General features: G+C 49.8%; 2 protein-coding genes and 2 long non-coding RNA genes across 6 annotated transcripts in view; 3 read left to right on the forward strand and 1 right to left on the reverse strand.

The window, feature by feature from the left end:
• The window catches only part of LOC129650280 (uncharacterized), a 6,813-nt gene extending 3,314 nt beyond the window's left edge, over positions 1 to 3,499 (reverse strand). The window contains exon 1 of the long non-coding RNA XR_008713695.1: positions 2,970 to 3,499. This is a non-coding gene — a long non-coding RNA (uncharacterized LOC129650280). The remainder of the gene's footprint in view (positions 1 to 2,969) is intronic.
• On the forward strand, positions 3,336 to 15,339 carry PIP4K2C (phosphatidylinositol-5-phosphate 4-kinase type 2 gamma). Of its 2 annotated transcripts, XM_055578548.1 has the most exons (11): positions 3,338 to 3,658; positions 6,552 to 6,649; positions 7,320 to 7,416; positions 7,790 to 7,933; positions 10,981 to 11,127; positions 11,316 to 11,354; positions 11,930 to 12,043; positions 12,737 to 13,004; positions 13,171 to 13,274; positions 13,462 to 13,561; positions 13,881 to 15,339. In XM_055578548.1, the coding sequence occupies exons 1-10, from the start codon at positions 3,485 to 3,487 to the stop codon at positions 13,540 to 13,542; spliced, it is 1,266 nt and encodes a 421-aa protein (XP_055434523.1). In that variant the 5' UTR covers positions 3,338 to 3,484; the 3' UTR covers positions 13,543 to 13,561; positions 13,881 to 15,339. The 2 variants fall into 2 exon arrangements, with proteins under 2 accessions (XP_055434532.1, XP_055434523.1); XM_055578557.1 differs by lacking the exon at positions 11,316 to 11,354 and having other exon boundaries at positions 3,336 to 3,658.
• Positions 3,771 to 6,524, forward strand: LOC129650273 (uncharacterized). Its single transcript, XR_008713692.1, has 3 exons — positions 3,771 to 4,059; positions 4,148 to 4,238; positions 5,714 to 6,524. It is a non-coding gene; the product is annotated as an uncharacterized LOC129650273 (long non-coding RNA).
• Positions 15,340 to 16,694: 1,355 nt separating the features above from the next.
• DTX3 (deltex E3 ubiquitin ligase 3) lies at positions 16,695 to 21,691 on the forward strand. Of its 2 annotated transcripts, XM_055578598.1 has the most exons (6): positions 16,695 to 16,745; positions 18,112 to 18,173; positions 18,355 to 18,431; positions 18,796 to 19,525; positions 20,441 to 20,658; positions 20,995 to 21,691. In XM_055578598.1, the coding sequence occupies exons 2-6, from the start codon at positions 18,126 to 18,128 to the stop codon at positions 21,068 to 21,070; spliced, it is 1,149 nt and encodes a 382-aa protein (XP_055434573.1). In that variant the 5' UTR covers positions 16,695 to 16,745; positions 18,112 to 18,125; the 3' UTR covers positions 21,071 to 21,691. The 2 variants fall into 2 exon arrangements, with proteins under 2 accessions (XP_055434573.1, XP_055434579.1); XM_055578604.1 differs by lacking the exon at positions 16,695 to 16,745 and having other exon boundaries at positions 18,114 to 18,173; positions 18,777 to 19,525.
• The last annotated feature ends 86 nt before the right edge of the window (positions 21,692 to 21,777 follow it).

The raw sequence follows: 21,777 nt of genomic DNA on the forward strand, positions 1-21,777 counted from the left end.
GGCAGGGCAGCTTTTCCAGAGGTGGAGGAGCCCAAGGGCTGGACCTGGGATATGGGGGGCGGGGGGGCTCTCCTGCTCCCATGTAATTGACAGGATTATGGTTTTGTTTTCATATCCTTTCCTACCACATGGTGCTAAGGGGGCTTTCCAGGTAACTGCAGGGATGCAGAGTGGAGGTCACAAGCCAGTCCAAATCAGGAGAGAGTCCAGATAGCCTGTCTTATCTGGGATGGAAGAACAGGGTAGCAGACCACCCATCACCTAGTTTCTTAACCAGGAAAGAAAGCTCAGTGTGAGTGCCAGCTGGTAAATACAGGCTGTCGTGGCCCATGACTCCGTCAAGGGAAGACGTCCTTTCTCCCTTTACCTGTTGGGCCTTTCAGCAACTAGAGGAATGCAGGGAAAAAAATATACCAGAGGGGTATGGAATAAATCCAAGGCGGTGATATTCAAATGTTTTTCAGAACCAATCTTATAATAGAACCCTGATATAAAGAGTAACTAGAAGTGACGCAGAGCTGGGCACTTTGCATTCTTACTGTTTGATGGGAAATGGTTCATTAGTTGAGGAGCCCTTGAATGGTCCTAAGAGATCCTGAGGGTTCCTGTAGAGTAGTTTGGAAACCACTGCTCAGAGGAAAGGGATGTAATCTGGCTCCCCTGTCCCAAGCAAGGAGGGAAAGAGTGGGGTCAGTGAGCCACGCCGTCTCCAGACCCCGGTGAAGAGGAAGGAAGACTCCTGTGTACCTGGAGACTTGTGCTCATATTGGCCTGCAGGGCCCCCAAGACTCCAGTGGGTTTTACGTACTCTTGCCACCAAATGATTCTCTTCAAACACAGAAGAAAATGTGAATGTGTCCGGCAGATGAGGAGAGAGGTGACAGAGGGAGCAGCCTTCTCTTGAGCAAGATGTAAGGGAAATAGAATTCACTTACGTAAATAAGGAACACACAAAGCCTTCACCAGAAGCTTCACTCGACCGTCCTCCTCCTTCCCCTCCCCTCACCCCCTCACCACCTTCCTTTCAGAGAGCCAGGGTCTCCACCTGGGGCACCTGGCCTGCTCACTCACTTCTGCCAAAATGTTGCATGCCAGCGTGGACGACAAACCAAACCGCACCAACCCCCGTGTGTATTTACTTGATGTACATAGATATCTTTAAAATAAAATAAATTCAGTGATGACTCTCTGGTGTTGTAAATCTTTATCCCTCCCCAGTCTCCCTCCCTTCCCTGCAGGTGATGGCATTATGACAGTGTGGGACATTATGACAGTCTTCCAGGTGTTTTTCCATATAGTTACATGCAGGTTTCCCCTCCGCCCCCACTTGACTATATATCCTAGAGATCTTTTCATGTCAATATACATGCTTACCTCACTAAAAAATATACATATATTTTTTCCACAAACTCACCCTATAATTTATTCAACCATTCAATGTTGGTGGACACCTATCAAGGTTTTCTGTAATTTTTAACAACAATGGGATCCTGTTTTCTTCCTGTTCTCCCACAGACCACCGTGAGCCCCAGCATCAGTTCCATCCCTCCCTTGCCAAGAGCTCAATTCTCTAGGCTCAAGATTGTTCACCACAGTCCCCCCTTCTAACCCCCTACTCCAGGGCACATCCCTTCCTGTTGTCCGTGCTCTCACTTAAAAGCTTCTGAGGTGAACAGAGAAAACCCCACAACTAAAACACTGGGGCAGTTAAAAACAAAGAGCCACAGAGCTAACCCAGACCTTGGTGCTGGCTTAACATTCCTTCTGTGTATCTCCGCTCTTTTCTCTCCCACTTCCCAGAGCAACTGGTTGAAACCCTTCCTCCTTAAACCCCTTCTTACTCGCCTCTCTTAGGCAACAACTTTGTCTGTTCTAAAGGGTAAATTAAGGTGATGGAGTGTGAAATTCTTCATTCCCTCCCCTCCAAACACACACACCTACACACTTCTATCTACACAGATCCCTTTTGTTTCTACTTTCTGACAAGTGATAAATCTCCCTTCTCTGGACTAAATCAAGGCCCTTCTAGATATTCTTTCTTAAGGTACTTACACAGACTCGATAGAGAAAATAAAAGTGATGCAGTCTTGGGCAGTTTGCATCTTCTTTGTTAACTTCTATTTTAATGATTTTGACTCTTCTCCTTGGTAAGGTCTCCCTAAAAAGTGTGTTTCACCATGTCTTCCCCTATAAGACACTCCCTGCCAGGTTTTCTCATAACCAAATTTCCTGAAAAAGTCTTAAGCTTTCCCTCCCCTCTTTCTCACTTCCTACTCATCCCTCAGCCCATCCTGATCTGGCTTTTGTTCTGCTGAAAGTGCTTCCCAAAGGCCACTAGTTGTGGGACTCCCCTGATAGTCCAGTGGTTAAGACTCTGCATTTCTACTGCAGAAGGCATGTGTTCAATTCCCCTTCTGGGAACTGAGATTCCTTATGCTGCATAACACACCAACTAAGAAGAAAAATAAAAGCCCCTAGTTGCCAGAGACAAGGGGGCACTTCCCCATTGTCTTGCACTGTCTTGCGTCGCCTCTCCAGGACATTTGACACTGCTCTCCATTCGTTCCTTCTTGAAACTCAACTCCCTTGGCTTTTGTGACCCTGCTCTCCTAGCCCTTTTTATTCCTCTGGCCACCCCTTCTCAGTCTTCTCCCACTAGCCTCTCACATGCTGGTCTATGCCAGGGTTCAGTCATTGGACATTCCTTAGAGTTGTCATTCACGCCTACAGATTCCTCACAAAAATTAAACCCGTATTCCCAGCCCAGATCATTCTGCTGAACTCTGGGCCCAGATGTCCTGCTGCCCTCAGGTGCCCCAAACACTGTTAGGCAAAAGCCCGGGATTCATTCTCAGTGTCTCCCTCTCCCTCAAAGCCCACGTCCACTATGAATTTTACACACTAACATCAAACTGAACCGTTAGAGGCCATCCCCTTCTATCCCAATAGTCACTGTTTTAGTTTCTCACCTTGTGCCTAGACTTTTGCAATACTCTGGTCATCTTCCATAATGATGCCTGAGCGGTCTTTCTAAAAGCACAAAACCCACTTAAGGGATCTCCTACTTCTTAAACGAATGTTTTCAGGTTAGCCTCAGGCGGGAGGTTATTGCTAGAAACTGGGCAAAACTGGAAAGCGGCCCCTTTAAAGCTACGATGCCCTCGACCATAGGGTTAAATCGGTCTAGCCCAAGCAGCAACCCCAACGCCTGGATGACTGGTCTAGGCTTCGCGAACCGCTCTCAGCCCTCAAGGGAAAAGGTTTCCGCGCGACTTCCCGTCGTCAGGTGAGCCCACCCACCGCGCAGGCGTCTGGGCGCTCGGGCCACCAACAGGGGGCGGAGTAAACCTACCCCGCCCTGCTCGCGCGCCAGCGGGCCAGCCTCCGGTCACGTGACGGCGGCGCAGGTGAGCGCCGCTTCCGGGGTCGGGAACCCGCATCGCAGACGGCTCAAGCTTCCACTCGGTCGGGTTCCCGGGAGACTATGGCGTCCTCCTCGGTCCCGCCGACCGCTGTACCGGCGGCGACAGCGGCCCCCGGCGCGGGTTTCGGCTTCGCCTCCAAAACCAAGAAGAAGCATTTTGTGCAGCAGAAGGTGAAGGTGTTCCGGGCGGCCGACCCTCTGGTGGGCGTGTTCCTGTGGGGCGTAGCCCACTCGGTGAGACCCTGCCCCGGCCCCGCTGTGGCCCTGTCCTAACCCCTCAGCTCCTCCGGGCGTGTCTGTTCCCAGGCTCCCGCTTCCGGAGCCCATCGCGCTGCCACTTTTCCACCAGGCTGTCCCGGTCCCTGCCCACCTACCCTCAGGTGTATTCCCCACCATACCTTCTTGCTGTAAAGCTTTTTTTTTTTTTTTTCTATTTTAACGTAGGCTTTGTCTTTTCCTCCGCCCTTTACTCCTCCACTCTGTTTCCTTCTTCTTCGCATGAAATCCAGCTCCCTGCCTCCTCCCAGTCAGTTCCAGCTTCAGCCCCAGGCCACGGAGCCCGGCCGGGACCTGGCTCCATCTGGAAGGACTTTAGAGGGAGTGACTGTAATAGCTTGGTGGCGGTGAGGTCCCCGGTGAGAGAGTGCGCGTAGAAGGGGAGCGGGAAGAGTAACTGAAAGGAAGTAACTGTTTGTTTACTCTCCTTTGCACCTTGCTTTCCAGCCGCCTTCCTTGACTTTGGAACCTTGGCTCTGAGGGGAAGCTCCAGGCTTCCTGGATCTTCTAATCCTGCATGTCCGTTTCCCTTCCAGAGGTACAGCATTTCAGGGAGGCTACCCTGCTCTGAGCCTAGTGGTTGCACTCAGTCAGCACTTGATGTGTATAAGCCTTTGGTCTTACCTGCACCCTTTTGCTGGCTGGAGTAATGGTATTTGATGTAACTGAGGGTCATCTTTGAATGAAGAGTTGGCTCAGGAGTTCTGGTGGACATTATGGTGCTGAACTTTAGAATCAGGGAGCTGCTTAGACGGTCGGCTTGGGAATCAGGAGGAGACCAGAGAGGCCAGCGCATCTCTGGTTCCTCAAGATACCTCAAGTGAAGAAAGCACAGCCATTGCCCTCCCGTCTCTCATGGCTGGAGTGGGAGAAGTGCAGTGATCTTGAATGTGACACCAGAATTTTAAAAATTCAATTTCCTTGAAACATTATAGTCATATGGAGTGTTGTATTACAGCCATCATATAGTGTTGTGGAGATGGAAGGGGATGGGGAAGAATACAGTTTTTGTCATTCTTAGTTTGGGGCTTAGGAAGTTATATGGGGTCTGTCAGCTCCCTTTTGCATTTGTAGTCCCCAGGTCCCTGGATGGTAATGTCTTATCGGAGAGTATTCAGTCTACACCACTTGGTATGGGCAAGGCTAATGGAGGTGGGACTTCCTCTCTTATTACTCATCCATCCATCCCTTTGGGAAGCTTGAGAAGGAGGGTTTTCCTTTGATAAAGATTGGGGAAATTACACAGAAGACCTGCCTCAGCTTCCCTAAATATGTCTACTTTAGTCCCAACACCCCACCTCCAGCCAGCACACATTTACTTAAAGGGTCTGGAATGGAGAAATTCCTTGAACATATGTCCTAGTGATGAGTCAGCCTGCTTAACAGCAGGTGGCGAGGAGGGGGCCATGAAGAACTATAGCTGAATTTTAGGCTGGAAATCTCTAGTGGCTTCTTTTTCTTTTTTTTTTTTTTTCTGGAGGAATATGTTCTATCTTTTTCTACTGAGAATGAGAGGAGCTGGTTTTTCATGGCAGCGTATGGGATTTAGGTTAGACTGAATTTCTGTTGAATGATCAAGTAAGAAAAGGCAAGGCATCCATTTATTCGGTTAATAAACACTTGGGGACCACTGTGTGCCAGACATTGTGCTATAGTCACCTGAGAGATGTAGATGATGAGAACTGGTCCCTGTGAGAGCTCACAGCCCAGGTGGGGAGCTCATATAAACTAGTGGTTAGAGTCAAGTGAGAAGTGGACTACTAAGGCTGCGTGAAAGATACTGTGGCACCCTTATTAGTCACTGGGGAGAAAGCACATCTCCTGAGCATTTCTTGGTACAGGAACCCCCTTTCCACCCTGATATTAGCAGACTGCTGGTTCTTGGGGCTGAGGAGAGCATGTGGTGCTTGCATGCTTTGGGCTGTGGGTTGGCTTTACTTTAGTGAACAAACAAGCTCATATCCTCTGCCTGCCCGCATTCCCTCAGAAATTTTTCTCTTACCTTACATGCAGGCAGGTGGGGACCTACTCAGAGAACTGGGGCAGAGTGGTCTGGAAGAACAGATCCTGTTTGTAAGAAGATGCCTCCTTCAGGATATGGACATTTCGTTCTTGCTGTTGACCCCTCAGAGTCCCATTAACTCTCTGTACTTTGAAGACATCTTTTGTTTTGTTTCCAGTGGAGCATGGAAATGTTTGTCTTGAATGTCTTGAGTCTGCTGAGGGTTTTTTTTTTCTTCTAGAATTTCTCACAGCTTTAAAAATAATCCAGAGTTGCTTACAGAGTTTGCCTAATATAAAATGACTGTTGTGAGCATGAAGTTCCACGGGGGCGGGAGTGTGAGGGGCCATGTGTGAGGGTTGCTTGCTGCAGGCCTCGCTGGGCAGCAGAAGACAGCATATACTCACCTTTGTCAGGCATATGCGTAACCAGGGTATTTAAAGGAATGAGTTGGTTGTTGTTTAGTCACCCAGTTGTGTCCGACTCTGTAATCTCATGGACTGCAGCACTCCAGGCCTCCCTGTCCATCATCTCCTCATGGACTGCAGCCTGTCAGACCTCCCTGTCCATCATCTCCCAGAGTTTTCTCATGTTCATATTCATTGCATCAGTGATGCCATCTAGCCATCTAATCCCCAGACGCCCTTTTCTCCCTCTGCCCTCAGTCTTTCCCAGCATCAGGGACTTTTCCAATGAGTCGTCTTTTTGCATCAGATGACCAAAATACTGGAGCTTCAGCTTCAGCAGCAGTCCTTCCAGTGACCCTTTTCTGACTCTTTCCCAGACAGTGTATAAGTAGCTCTCCACACCTCTCCTCACTGCCTTCCCATTCTTATTCTGACTGATCAGATCAATGAGCTCAGCCAGGTGCCTCCCCCGGTGATGCTGCTGCCAGATGACTTTAAGGCTAGCTCCAAGATCAAGGTCAACAATCACCTTTTCCACAGGTATGTGGGAATCCCTGCTCTTCTCTTGTCAGCCTTCCTAGAAAAGAGAAGAAATCATTTTAAGAGTTAAGGTTGAATGAGTTGAAGGTTTTAGATTTAGAAGGCAACTTACAAGTTCTTACTTTATTGCTTAAACTTCTTCCCAATGCAGAAATGCAGTATTTTTTAAAGAAACCACTAAAATAATTTCCAGTGTTCCCTACACACTTATCTACTTGTACTAGTTTTCCTCTCCTCTAGCCTGAAAATTCTACAGTGTAAATACATGTAGTCATTACCATTAGCTTCTGAGAGGTACTCCCTGAAAGAACTACCTGAATCCTATAAGCCCTCCTAATATCAGAAGGTACTATTCAAAACCTGTTGCTGATTTAAGGATGTCTCGGACTTGCTTGAGATTTGGGAAATGCTGCTGTTTGGATGGGCAGTAGATCCTGGCTCTACTTAAGCCACTTACCAGTCATGTGGTTTAAGCAGGTCACTCAGCCACCCTAAGCCAGTCTCTGTTTCTATAAGACGGGAATAACACACTTATAAAAGATGTCACATGGGTTCTATGAGAATCAAATAAGATAATATGTGTGAAGGTGTTTTATAAACTGTCAAGCCCTTTATATATGTAAGATAATATTGTTACTTTGTTTTCTTATCTTTAAAACCCCTATTGCAGGGAAAATCTGCCCAGTCATTTCAAGTTCAAAGAATATTGTCCCCAAGTCTTCAGGAACCTGCGTGATCGATTTGGTATTGATGACCAGGATTACTTGGTGAGTGTCCATTTTGGGGAAAGGGTAGGCCTTTCTCCCTAACAAGGGGATTCCTTGGGACAGTAATGTTTGGAGAAATGAGGACCTTCACAGGTATTATTTGCCTTTTTGTGGTCATTACTATCCTGTGGTTAGGCATCTTCAAAAATCTGAAGAAAGGTATAAAGCCTGTCCTTGGGGAGAAATGTAGATGCATTAAAAATTTTGCTGCTCGTTTCATTCAGTCTATATATGGACACTGGATTTAGAACCCTTTTTCATCCTCTTATGCCAAGGTTTTATCTACTTTCAAATGTGTTCAGTTGACCACTGTCCTATGCATTTATATATAAAGGGGGAGGAAAAGAGCTCCTAGCCTCTTCTGTGTCCCCAGGTATCCCTTACCCGAAGTCCCCCAACTGAAAGTGAAGGCAGTGATGGTCGCTTCCTTATTTCCTATGATCGGACTCTGGTCATCAAAGAAGTATCCAGTGAGGACATTGCTGACATGCATAGCAACCTGTCCAACTACCACCAGGTCAGACCTCTCTCAGCCTCACTATTTTCTTCCCCTCCCTACTCATAGCTCAGCTTCAGAGCACTTGGGAGACTTCCTATCCCTCTTCCTCCCTATAGCCTATAGCACTCAACATCATGTTTTTGAAAAACAAGGCATTTCAAAAAGAGAGCCTTCGCATACCTATTTGTGTTTGATTAAATAAGAGTTTAGACATCTTCCTTCTCATTTGGTGCTTCTAATCTAAAGCCACTGTGAATTGATAGATACAAAAAGGTACGTGAAAAAAAAAAAAAAACAGGTACGTGAATAGCAAAGTATAAATTTCAGACTAAGTCAGAGTTAGACAAAGTGCCAACATCAAATGTACTATCAGGAATAAATGCAGTTTGGGGAGAAAACCACGGTGATTGTACCATTGGGATAGGTTGGAGAGAAGAAGCCATGATCATAACCAGCCCTAAGTGAGATTAGGGAAGCTATTCTGTCTGAGCAGATGAATTTGGAATATGAAGTTTCTGGAATATTTTGGGAATAAAAAAGACCTGAATATCTTTCTACTGAAGGAAAATCTCACCAAAATCAATGAGCAAGGAATAAATGAAAGACTCTAAAAGAGTTTTTGGTTATTCAACAGCTAACCTATGTCTGTTGTTATTAGGTCCTATGTCAGACAGTAAAGAAAGAGGTGAATGAAACGGCCGTGGCCGTTGAGGATCTCTTGTTCTAATGGCAGAGACTGGTAAGCTAGCATTAGTTAAACACACGGCACGATGTGTGCAGGCAGTGGAGGTATGTGGAGAATGCTCTGGGTGGGTAGAGGAAGAGCATCCCAGCTCACCTGGGGCAAGGGGTGTATCTGGCAGGCTCAAGGAGAGGTTTTAGAGGGAGTATCCTAGAGTTGATTCATGCATGACTAGTGGGGACCAGGCATTGGACATGGTGGAAGAGAGCACTCTAGGCAAAGGAAAGCAGCACTTGTACAGGCACAGAGCCATGAATGAGCTTGATGTTGCGGAACTGCAAGAAATTCAGTGCGACCAGGATGCGGTATTGAGGTAAGGACAGTTAGGCAGGAGCCAGGCAGTGAGGGCTTTATAAGCCACACAGAGAGTTTGGGCTTTATCCTGAAAGGTGGTTTGCAGCAGAGTGATGTATATGTCATTTAGAAATAGCCCTGTGTCAGAATTTTAGAGAATGGATCGTAGAGGGGAAATACTGAGAGTGGAGATACCAGTGAGGAGTTAAGTGTTATAGTTCAGGTGAGAAATGACATGGGCCTGGAAGGGTGATGGTAGTGGAGGTGGAAAGGAAGACCTTTGGGAGAATTGCAGGAATTAAGGCAAAGGGGCTCCAAATTCCTGGGTGCCCCGTTGGGAAGTAGGAAAAGAAACAGGTCTTTGGAAGGAAGACAATTCTGATTTAGGCGTGTTGAGTTTCTGGTTTCTACAGTTCATCCGGATACAGATGTCCTATGAGTGGTTGGGGTATGGAGTTCGGGAGAAAGAATCAAATCTCTTTCTAATTTTAGATTTCTTTATAGTCTAGATTTCAGAGCTACAGGTGAGTAGATGGTACTTATCACCATGAATATAGATAAGATTATGGAAATGTAGAGTGAAATGAAAAGAAGGTTGAGGACAGAAACTTAGGCAAGTAAAGAGTCCATAAAAGAGACTAAGGGATGGGTTTTTTTTAACATGATTGCCAAGTTTAATTCAACAGCTCCACTAACTCCTGCCTTGTAAAAATAACAGAATGCTCCTCTCTGAGGTACACTGTGATGTGAGGCCAGGTTTGTTGTTTTTGATATAGCTCTACAAAAAAGTTGACGTGAAATGCACATAAAAAAAGTTTTAAGGTTTAAAAAATACAGACTAGTAATTTATCAATACACCTTGGAGGTTGAGAATAGGATACTAAGATTTAATAAATGTTCAAATACAGGCAGTCCCCAACATACAGAGCATTTTCCAAATACAAATGGCCTCTCCCATTAGGTTTAAAGGAGCAAAAACCTTTTCTTCTGCTCCTCCAAGTGACTAGACTACCCAGGCTCTCTAAACCCACAGCCATGACCCCAAGGAAGGAAAAGAGGAGGGGAGATAGGGACCAAGTAAGGCCACATGTTCACTGCTGCCCAGAGACTCTGTTGTGGTTGTTTTTCCTCCTTCCCCCAGGCCTTGGTCCCCAGCTCTGCCCCAGAAGTCCTTGCCAGGGCACAAATCTAGAGAGCGCCTACCCTCATGTGACCAGTGAGGCTGAGGCTGAAGCCCCAAGGGCCAGCACCACATTTGGGTCTTCTTGGCTGGAGCTGTCGGGTGCTGTTAATGATTTATGCCCTACTTCATTCCACATAGGATTTGAGGACAGAGAGGAGTGGTGTGATGGGAGCTCAGGCTGGTCAGTAGTATCAAGTACCAGCCAGTTGAAATATGACAATGACAAGATGCCTGTTTGAGTTGGCAACTGAGGGATTTGAGGCAGTGAAGAGTAGAGAAATTTCCGAGGAGAAATGAGAGTATAATCTGATTTCATTGGTTTGAGGTATGAATGAGAGAAAATGGACTGATAGCTGACTAATTTTCTGAGAAGGTTGGCTATGAAGAGCAAGGCAGCAACACAGAGATGGTAGTACTTAAAAGGGGATTTTTCTAGGAATCCAAATTATAGGCCATCATGCAAATGTTTTTATTGTGGGAATCTAGCCCACCAAGAAATATTAGCCTAGGTAAAATCATTCTGTTGATGTAATTTCTGCTCCTGGTTCTATGAATAAAGAGGGTCAAAAACAAGGATAACAACACCTACCTTCCCCATCTCAAAGAATGATAAAGATCAAAGGAGAGAAGGCAGTTTAAGAGATATTATACATCTGGGATAAATCAGAGGAGATGAGGATTCAGAAACTGCCTGGATAACCTGGGGCATCTTCAGAAAGCCCCACACGGCTTCTGACCTTTAACCTGTCTATGTGAAGTTTTGTGGCTCCCTATGGAATAGGAGCACTTGAATTCCCATCCCTGAGCTGTTCATCTCTCCTGCTTTCTCCCTCCCTCCTACCCCAGTACATTGTGAAGTGTCATGGCAACACATTGCTGCCCCAGTTCCTGGGGATGTACCGGGTTAGCGTGGACAGTGAAGACAGCTACATGCTCGTGATGCGCAACATGTTTAGCCACCGTCTTCCTGTGCACAGGAAGTATGACCTCAAGGTAAGGAGAGGAGGCGAGTGCCGAAGGGGAGACTCCTGATGGCCTGAGGAGGGGAAAGGCCAGGGAGGGCACTGGATGATTCATTTTAAAGGAAAGAAGGCTGTGAGTTCGAGGACTTGTCTTAGGAGGTAGGTTCCGACTGTTCCTTTGGCCCCTTCTGCTGACTTGGTCTTTGGATCTCTCCACAGGGCTCCCTAGTGTCCCGGGAAGCCAGCGATAAGGAGAAGGTGATATAATTCTAGATGACAGGGTGTGAGGGGTGGGGGAGGGCAGGTGAAAGGGATCTTCTTAGGATAAAGAGGTAGGGATCCTTGGATATTAATTCTTATCTTAAACCACCAAAAAAGAGAAATGTAAACTTTTCCTGATCCAGGGACTTTATGGAAGGGGCAGTGGGAAGGGCCTTTTTGTCCCTGTCTTGGATTTGGGAATGGGTGAAAATGCCAGACTTCAAGAGCAAAATGCTCACCGACCACCTCCCATCCTGAGCTTTCATTCAAGCCAGCTGTCTGTGCTTAAGAAGAAGAAAGAGAAGTCAGAATGGAATGTGTGAACTGAAAACCCTAGGTAGAAAGTAATGGGGTGTGATTTGGGATACAGATGCAGTGACTAAGTCTGGGGGCACCATTGGAGGCAAGAACAGACTCTGGGCAGCCTCCCAGTGTAAAGTCAGGTGAGAGGGGTGGCCCCTCTCCCCTAGGGGCCCCAGAGCGAGAGACTGAGCCCTACATAGAGCAGGGTTCACTGGCTGAGATGGTAGGGGAGGACTGCGTTCCCAAGATGTCCCTTTACCTGTTCTCAGGTTAAGGAACTGCCCACGCTTAAGGATATGGACTTTCTCAACAAGAACCAGAAAGTTTATATTGGTGAAGAGGAGAAGAAAGTCTTTCTAGAGAAGCTAAAGAGAGATGTGGAGGTGATGATTGGGGTGCTCTGGGAAATGACTTTGCTTCTGTTTTTTGCTTCCCCCTGGGCAGCTGTCCATTTACAATATGAGGGAACTCATCCCCTTCCCCTGGGGCTCTCTGCCTATAGGGGATTTGGGCTTCCCTGATCAGTTGGTAAAGAATCCACCTGCAAGCAGGAGACCTTGGTTTGATTCCTAGGTTGGGAAGATCTGCTGGAGAAGGGATAGGCTACCCACTCCAGTATTCTTGGGCTTCCCTTGTGGCTCAGCTGGTAAAGAATCCACCTGCAATGTGGGAGACCTGGGTTCAATCCCTGGGTTGAGAAGGTCCCCTGGAGAAGGGAACTGGCTACCCATTCTAGTATTCTGGCCTAGAGAATTCCATGGACTGTATAGTCCGTGGGGCCCCAAAGAGTTGGACAAGACTGAGCAACTTTCACTTTCATGAAAACCTAGAGGTGACCTTTGGAGAGGGTGGCTGGTATGAACTGAAAGAATGATCTTAAAAAAATTCTTTAAAAAACAATGATCTGAGATACCAGGATATTTAGGCAATAAAGGGCAATGGTATGCTCCCAACCCTCCGTATTTACACTTCCTTTCCCCAGGAGGGCCCTGGATAGTCAGAGAGGGAGGTATAAGGGTGGTACATGGGAATGGAGAGAGCCACCTGGGGGTTCTGACCTGCCAGTGGGGTCTCAGTTCCTAGTGCAGCTGAAGATCATGGACTACAGCCTTCTTCTGGGTATCCACGACATCATTCGGGGCTCTGAGCCAGAGGAGGACGGGCCGGTGCGGGAGGAGGAGTCAGAGGGGGATGGGGACTGTGGCCTTACTGGGCCTCCCGCTCCGGTGGGCTCCTATGGCACTTCCCCTGAGGGTATCGGCAGCTACATCCATTCCCACCGGCCCCTGGGCCCTGGAGAGTTTGAATCCTTCATTGATGTCTACGCCATCCGGAGTGCTGAAGGTGAGAGAGAGTCTGGAAATTTTAAGGGCAGGGAGGGTAGTCCCTGGGGGACAGACCAGGGTGGTGGATGGAGAGGCTGGTTAGCTTTTCAGAAGAAATCTGACTGGTTCCTGAGGGGAGGGAATTGGGACTATACTTGGTCCTCATCGCTGGTCTCTCTCCCCAGGGGCCCCTCAGAAGGAGGTATATTTTATGGGCCTCATTGACATCCTGACACAGTATGATGCCAAGAAGAAAGCAGCTCACGCAGCCAAAACTGTCAAGCATGGGGTGAGGGTTCCCTGAAGCCTTTCCTTTCTTGTCTTGACTATTCAAGAGCCTCTTGTGCCAGAGCAGTGGGGTGGCAGAAGGATGAAGGGCTGGGTATGGAAATGGTTGGGAGTGGGAAGAAGGGGAGGGCAGGAAGCCCGGGAGGGCTGTGGGGACTGACACCCTGTTCCACACCTTCCTCTCACAGGCGGGGGCAGAGATCTCTACTGTCCATCCTGAGCAATATGCTAAGCGATTCCTGGATTTTATTACCAACATCTTTGCCTAAGAGACTGCCTGACCTCATGGTGACTGCTGCTCTGTGTGTCCGGTGGTTGGGGTCTGAGAGGCATGGGGGAATTGTGGATGTTTTGGCCACTAACTTCTCTTCCTCTTTTGCTAACTTCAGGCTACAGTCTGCTTCCATCCAAATAATTCCATCTTGTTGAGTAGGCTCTTCTTGGCCCTCAGAAATACTGATACATTGTTTTCCCTCCCCTTCCTTCCCTTTTCTCCTTTCCCTCTTTCCTTTCCCCACCAAGTCGCTTGCTTCATTAGAGTGTTTACTATCGATTCTCTCCCAAGTGCCTTGATCTTTGTAAAATGTCCTGTTGTTTTCCATAACAGAGGAGGAGCTGGGGGAAGGGGGTTGTTGGCCATCTTCAAGACCGGACTGGACAGATGAACCTGGCTCAAGCAACTTACTCTGGATGCACTTTGCTGTGTGGGATGAACTAAGACTATCTGAATTTTGCTGATAACTTTATAGAACTCGTTGTGGCATGCTTCCTTCCTAATAGGCCCTGGGATGGAAGATTTTCAAGACACTACAGACATGGGTGCCAGCATGCACACATACATTAGGATATGGCCAGTCTTACCCAGCTGGGGGAGAGTGGTTGGTGGGCTGGCAGCTTGTGGAGGTGGGACCTATGAGGACTCCTGTGATTATTTAGGGAATTGGAAGTCTCTGTTGAGCGTTGACTACTCCGAACTCTTCCGTCACTCCACCTACCCCCACTAAAGATGGCCACAGTGTTGAATCCTGGTTGAAGCTGTTTGCTGCTGCTCTTCACCAGGATCTCACATCCTTCCTAGGGCCAGATCCCTTCAGTGGGGGTGTGGTCAGTTCTGGAGGCTGGACGGATGAGCCAAGGGTGTAAGGTTCACTCCCTGTGTTGAATTTCCTTTCTTCATGTCTAGCCATCCCAGAGGTTTTAGTCCCAGCAGAAGGGAATACCTCTACTTGGGTTAACCCTGGTCATCTCAAGAGAATGGAAGTCTCACATGGGGGAGCATCCTCCACTCCCCGGAAGTATGCCTCTTCCTCCCCTGCCCCTTCTCAAACCCCTTTCCCAGTTGGATTTGTTATTCTGTTCTTTTCTGTCCATCTTAACTGCTACTGTGTCTCCCAGGGGACAGATGGCCCTCTTTGTCATTTTCACTCTCCACCCCCAGAGAGGAGTCAGAGCCATAACTCAGTCACCCAGCCCCCTCCAAAGAGAGTTGAGCTGATGCATGATATTCTCAGAATGCAATGGACCCTGATGAGCTGGGATAGTTCCCTTCCCCGCAATTCCTCTGGGGCTCAGGCAGCCATTCTTGTGATCCTGCATCTCCCCTGAGGCTTCTGCATTTCTCTGGAACACAAAGATGGGGCACCAACAAGTGGCCTCTAGGGATACAAAGACTCTGCTCTGTATCTGACTGGACTGATCTGTCTCATAAGAAGTCATGAGGTCATAAAGGAGAATTCCTCCTGCCCCTCCATCTTCTCCAAAGGAAGTAACGAGGAGTCCCCGGTTGAGGATTGGAGCCCCTATAAAATTTTCCTGTCAGGAGCCTCATGGATCTTTTTCATTCCACTGTCTACCTTTCCCTTGTTGAATGCAATAAAACTCCATGACACCAGCAACTTTGTTTAGAAATGGGTTTTCTGACCCATTTCTGGCTGATGTATTCATAAGCATTATGGTTTTCATTTGTTGCTTCTGTTTTTCATCTTTTTTTGTTTTATTAATAAAAAGATCTCGTGTATTTACTCCCATTGCTGTCACTATAAGGAAAATAAATTATTGAACTCAGATTCCTTCAAAGAAATTCTTTTTCTCCCCCACTCCTCTTTTTTGGAAGCCTGGGCTTACGGGTGTAGTGACAAGTAAAGAACTCTGATCTTTAAGATGTTGGGTCCCTAAGGACGTGGGTTTCAAGATAGATGGCTGTGAGCTTAAAAGGTGGCAAGGAGTGTGCATGGGAATGGAAGACATTCCCCAGTTTTGCATGAGTCAGCTACAGGGGGGCCAGGGACAAATGAGGTGATGTGCCCCTCCCCCCCCTTTCCCCAGGGTTCTGGGCTAGATCACACTCACATCTCTAAAGGTGAGCGAGTCTTTAACAGCACCAAGCACACATGAGCTAAAGGAGAAGGAATCCAGTGTTTCCCCAGGCTTCCTGGGAAAGACGTCCTTTGTGTGGAGGACAGGAAGAGTACATCAGGGTCCTGGGAAAGTAAAGAAGGAAGTGACCAGCCATCCAGCTTGGAGAGGGAGTGAAGAAAGTGGGTGGATCAGCAGAGGTTGTTGCCAGTCTGAGAAATCCATCCAGTACTGTTTGGCCAAGGAGGTCTTCTGACCGTTGGAAAAACCTGGCTTGATGTGGCCCCAGGGAAGTGAGTTGGACTGGGGGTGGAGACTGCTGGCTCTGATGTGGGAAGCAGAAGAGGGTCTGTCCCCACCCCCCTCGCTTTGTGAGTTTTTAACTCTTTGAACCATAGACTTGATACCATCACTCCAAGGCATTTCTGGGGACAAAATGTATTCACTTCTCATTCTGCACCAGCCTCAGTGTAAAGAGAAAAATCAGATCAATACCCATCTGAGAGCAGGTTTGACAGAAGGTAACAATCTAGGAAAAGGCAAGCAATAAAGAAGGGAAAGGTCTTAGTCCTGGATTTATTTTTTAGAACCAATGCTTTTTACCATGACTCTTCTTTCTACCTCCTATTCCTCAAAGGCCTTTCTAGAAAAATTGCCCCCTCTTCCCCACCTACTTAAACCGACACTCCTCACCCACCCATCTGCCACCAGCTTCCAGAAGCTGCCACGCAGCTGGCTGGCAAAGAACAGGGAGAAGGCCCCTCTCCGGAGGGGAAAGCGAGAAGGGTAGCGTCTCTAAGGGATTTAACCTCCTACCCTGGGCTCCACGACACCACCCCCGCCTCCAAAGATTGGGACGGCGCCTCCATTTCTCTTTTGGGGCGGAAGGCAGGGGCTTGTGGATGGAAGGGGGTCAAAGGAAACGGTGATTATCACCTGGGAGGGGAAAGGGGGTGCCATCCTCCTTCATTCCCTCTTCCTCAGTCTGCACCCCCTGCAAACTCTCCCCCCCACACACCTTCTCGGGGTCTCCCCCCCGCCCTTGTTGCTAAGGCCCAGACCGTCATCCCAGCAACAGCCTCAGTCATGTGACCGGCAATGGCGGCGCTGACAAGAGGTAGGTGAGCCCGGCGCCCCCCACACCCACCGCGCGCCCCCCGGACCCTGCTCGCACCCCCCGCGTGCCCTCCCGCTTCCCCTGCGCCCCCTCCTCGGTCTCCTTCTCCTGCGCGCGGCGCCGGGGGTCCGGGCCCGGCCCCGCCGATCCTCTGTCTGTTACCCTCCAGCCTTGGCCTCCATTTGGGGGTTCTGGGGCCCGCGATCCGGCCGACATGCATCCCCACCCAGTGGTGGGGCTGCGGGGGCTCTGCCGAGCCGGGGATGTGGGGAGTTGGTTCCGGGTCGCGTCTGGCAGGAGGTCGTGGGGGGAGGGGTGGAGATGCCTCCGTTGATGCCCCCAGGGACCCTGGCCTTTCCTGGCTGCCCCTGTCCTCCGGCCCCTCTCGGGCGGGAGGGACTGGCCCCGTGTCCGGCCTGGGCTGCCCCAGAGGAATCGGACCCAGCAAAAACTGTGGCCCCGCCTCCCTTTTCTGTGCCAGCAGGACTCGGAGCAAAGGACGCCTAGGTCCTGGCTTCACTCTGATGGGGAGGGGGTGTTCCACCTGGATGGACCGAATGAGCGAGGTTCTAGGGTTCCGATTTCGCTTTCTGAATCTTGAGGTGCATCTGGCCTTGAGGGGACTGGGAAGGAGGCACAAATGGAGAGCTGCTCCCTTTTGGATCAGTCAAGGAATTGAGGTCACACTAATGGCCCTTCTTTCTATTTGGGCCGAATTTGGAGGTGTTGTAGGGATAATTCTGTAGCTGAACACAGTAGGATTGGGGCAGGGAGGGGGTGGTGGTGGTGGAGAATATCAGGGTGCTCCAGTGGATCACCTGTGTGAGCTCCACCCCTCCTGAAATGCAGCCTAGGTTGCTGGCAGGCCTGGACTTCGTGTGCTGGGTCTAAAAGGTGACAGCAAGAACTTTGTTATTGCAGGGGCTTCTGCCACTTGGTCTGCATTCCAAACAGACTCCAGCAGAAGGGACTGGGTTAACGCTCAAGGAAGGCACCCTAGCACTAGGAGCTGAATTATTGGCAAAATGTGGAGCAGGGCGAGAAGCTGGGGAGCAAAGGAGATATTCTTGTCCTTGTGATCTGAGGGAGGTGGCAAAACAGACCTCTCTGTGTGTGGGCTTTTCCCTTCCAGACTTCTCTAATCTGTGTCCCTAAGCTTTCTTAAGAGCCCCAGAGCTGAGGAAGAGGAAAGTTAGCTTGTTGAAGTTCGTTCTTTAGGAACTTGGCCAGAGGCTGGGGATGAAATTCTGCAAAAGACAGGGAGAGGAAATGGAAGGAGGAGTTTTTGTTTGCTTCTGGGCTGACTGGGGGAAACGGTAATGTTTGTCATCCTAACCCCTCCTCCCTCCACCCCCCCCTCCCCTAGTCCTGGTCAGCTGAATGTGGAAACAGAGGGAATTCTGCTGTCACCGTCCATGGGCTTTCCAGGTATCTGCCTTTCATGGAAACTTCAACTTTCACCTTAAATTGGTTTCCTTCATTCCATGTTTTAGTAATCCCATTCCCAGGAGATTTACCCCCAGGTTCTATCTGTCTCGTGGGCTGCTGGGTGGGGGCATGTGGGAATGGGAGAAGGGGTTTTCCACTCCTTTCCCTTTCCACCCACCAGGTCACACAACCTACAAGTAGGGAGTGGGGACAGAGAGCGCGCGCCTGCATGCCAATTCTAAGCTCTTCAGGATCAAAGTGAGCAAAAAGGAGGGTCGAAATCTCCTTTCCTTTTACAGAACCCAGTCCAGAGTTGGGGAGGACCAGGATGCTTCTGTGCTATAGGGAGAAGTGTAGGAGAACCAAGACTGATGCTTACCTTAGATGATAATAATAAAGTTAGAGCAGCTCTCTTGCTCTTCAGGGGGTGCTGGAGTTTGAAAGATGGGAGGAACTAGAACGTGAACTTGGGGGAGGAGTTGGGGCTTGGGCTCTGAGAGAGTAGAGGTAATATAGGACTGGAAAGGAATGGGAAGTAGGAGGCACTGATATCTGTGAAATGGGGACCCCCCCCACCCTGAGTCCCTTTTACCCTGGGGGCAGTGTCGTTCGTCCTGTCCAGAATGGCAGCCTGTGGAGGCAACTGCAAGAACAAAGTGACTGTCTCCAAGCCTGTTTGGGACTTCCTGAGCAAGGAGACCCCTGCCCGGCTGGCCCGGCTTCGGGAGGAGCACCACGTGTCCATTCTCATAGACGGCGAGACTTCTGACATCTACGTTCTCCAGCTTTCCCCTCAGGGCCCTCCCCCAGCTCCTCCCAATGGGCTCTACCTGGCCAGGAAGGCTCTCAAGGGGCTACTCAAGGAGGCAGAGAAAGAGCTCAAGAAAGCTCAGAGGCAGGGGGAGCTTATGGGCTGCCTGGCTTTGGGGGGTGGAGGGGAGCACCCTGAGCTGCACCGCCCAGGCCCGCCCCCTCTCCGAGCAGCCCCACTCTTGCCCCCAGGGGCCCGGGGGCTTCCCCCACCTCCTCCTCCGCTGCCCCCTCCTCTTCCTCCCCGCCTTCGGGAAGAGACAGAAGAGCAGGAGAGCACCTGCCCCATCTGTCTGGGAGAGATCCAGAATGCCAAGACGTTGGAGAAGTGCCGGCACTCGTTCTGCGAGGGCTGCATCACCCGGGCCCTGCAGGTGAAGAAGGCCTGCCCCATGTGTGGCCGTTTCTATGGGCAGCTGGTGGGCAACCAGCCCCAGAACGGGCGGATGCTGGTCTCTAAGGATGCCACACTCCTGCTACCCAGCTATGAGAAGTACGGCACCATCGTCATCCAGTACGTCTTCCCGCCCGGTGTCCAGGGGGTAAGAAGACTATGGCTGCCCTTACCCTTTGGTTTCCCCAGGCTCCTTGTTCTCTGATTGTTCTCTGATTTAGGAAAACTGGGTGCGAGGGGAGTATGGTTGTTAGATGTGATATAGTCGTGCTGTCTCCTGGGATGCCTTCCTGCTCAGCTCAGTGCCCTGGAGCAAGAGGCCCCCTTGAAGCCTAGCTTTTCCATCCCCATGACCCCAAGGCACCCATGAAAATCAGGTATGAAAGAAAGGAATCGAATTCTGTTTCCTTGAAGAACTTGGATGTTGACAGCTATTGTCAGCAGAGGTGAAGTCTGAGGATGGCGGCTCAGGTGCAGACCAGCACAGTGGGAAGAGTCTGACCTCCGCTCAACAGTGCTGGGAGTGTTAACTCCATTTCAGATTTAGGAGACAGAAAATTTTGTTGACAGTCGAAGGTTAAAACAGGAGTGGTCAAGAGCCTACAGGTGTCTTTTCCTGCTTGACAAAGAGTAATGTCCAGTTCTGGTTTGCAGGAAGATGAGGGAGCTCTGAAGGAGAGAAATACAAAAATGGAACAGGTTAGACAATGGAAAATGCACTGGGAGTGCTTTCAGGTGGAGAAGGGAAAGCTGAAAGATAAATGATTCTGTCTTTACATTTCTGCTGAGCTATCTGGAGAGTAAGGCCCAGCTTACCTTCCCTCAGTTTTGAGAATCCGTTTGTTGCTTGCGGGATTGGGAGAGCAGAAAGAACCTCTGAATGATGAGAATTTTGTCTGGAAACAGGCTTCTGGTGCCCAGACCCTAGAGCTGGTCCTTCCGTGGAAGGCTGTCACTGCCCCAGCAGCCTTAGCTGGGGGTGCACAGCCAGAAGGCTGGCCACCACGACCTTCCATGGGCCTTAAGATGCACAGCTGTTCATTCTGCCTCCCCATTCCTCCAGGCTGAACACCCAAACCCAGGAGTTCGGTATCCTGGCACCACTCGGGTGGCCTACCTCCCGGACTGCCCCGAGGGCAACAAGGTGCTGACCCTGTTCCGCAAGGCGTTTGACCAGCGTCTCACCTTCACTATTGGCACCTCCATGACCACAGGGAGACCGAATGTCATCACTTGGAACGACATCCACCACAAGACCAGCTGCACAGGGGGACCACAGCTGTGCGACATTCCTTCTTCCCTTCTTTGGCTCTACCCCTTCTCCCCATTTCAACAGAGGGAACCCCTTCTCTGTGGGAGCCTCCTAACTGGAGAGGACCACCCCCAAACTATTCAACCATCTTGTCCATCCCAGTGTCTCCTGTAATCATCCTGGTCCTGATGTGCCCAGCTTAACCTACAAATATCAGCAGAATTGGGCTCAGTTATCTTGGGTTTGGATAACCTTAAGGAAGGTGGGGAGGGGCTAGAGTGGGGCACCAGAATGAGGGTGAGAATGGGGGTAATATGAGTAAGCCTGACAGGCTAACCCTGCCCCTCATTTCTCTTTGCTCCCAGGTTTGGGTACCCGGACCCCACCTACCTGACCCGGGTGCAGGAGGAGCTGAGAGCCAAGGGCATCACCGATGACTGAAGGACAGCCCCTTCGGGAAGCCCCTGCTGTTCTCCAGTAGGACCCAAAGGAAGCCTCTGTTCTCTCTCCCTCTGCCCCCCTCACCACTCTAGTAGGGGACTGTCTGACCAGGGAAGGAGTTTGCAGAGGGCGATCCCTTCCCCAGCCCCCCACTGGCCGAGTGCTTCAGTGCAGTGTGAGCCACTCCCTTCTGGCAGAGGCGCTGTCCCAGGCTCTGCTCCCCTCCTCCGCGTGTACATACTCCCAGCCGCCCTGCCCCCTCCATTGCCCTTGGCTTTTTCTGGTATGTGCTGTGCTCCAGTGACTCTGCTGAGAAAGGACCTGGGTGGGAAGGGAGGGTCTCTTGAACCTCCCACCCCCACACACTGCTCCCCTGCTGAACTTCTGGCAGGGAGAGAGATCAGGCTGCTGTAAGCACCCCTGGAGCCGGCTGCGTGTGTTCTTCAGAATCAATTCCCCCTTCTACCTTAGCCTTGTCCTTTCTCTCCTGTGTCTCTGTCTCTGTCAGTCTTTCTCCCGCTCTTCTCTGCCCCCTATAAGGAGCCTCCTAATCCCGTTCTGGAATCGCCGCCAGACTGTAGCTTTTAATTTAATAAAAATAAAGTAAAATATGCAACTCTCTATGCCGCGCCCCTTCTGTTCTGTGGGCCGGGGCCGGGGCCGGGGTAGGGGTGGGGTGCGGGGGCTGGACCTGCTGAGAAGGGGTG

This window comes from Bubalus kerabau, chromosome 1, assembly GCF_029407905.1.
Source record: "Bubalus kerabau isolate K-KA32 ecotype Philippines breed swamp buffalo chromosome 1, PCC_UOA_SB_1v2, whole genome shotgun sequence".
Classification (NCBI taxonomy): domain Eukaryota; kingdom Metazoa; phylum Chordata; class Mammalia; order Artiodactyla; family Bovidae; genus Bubalus; species Bubalus kerabau.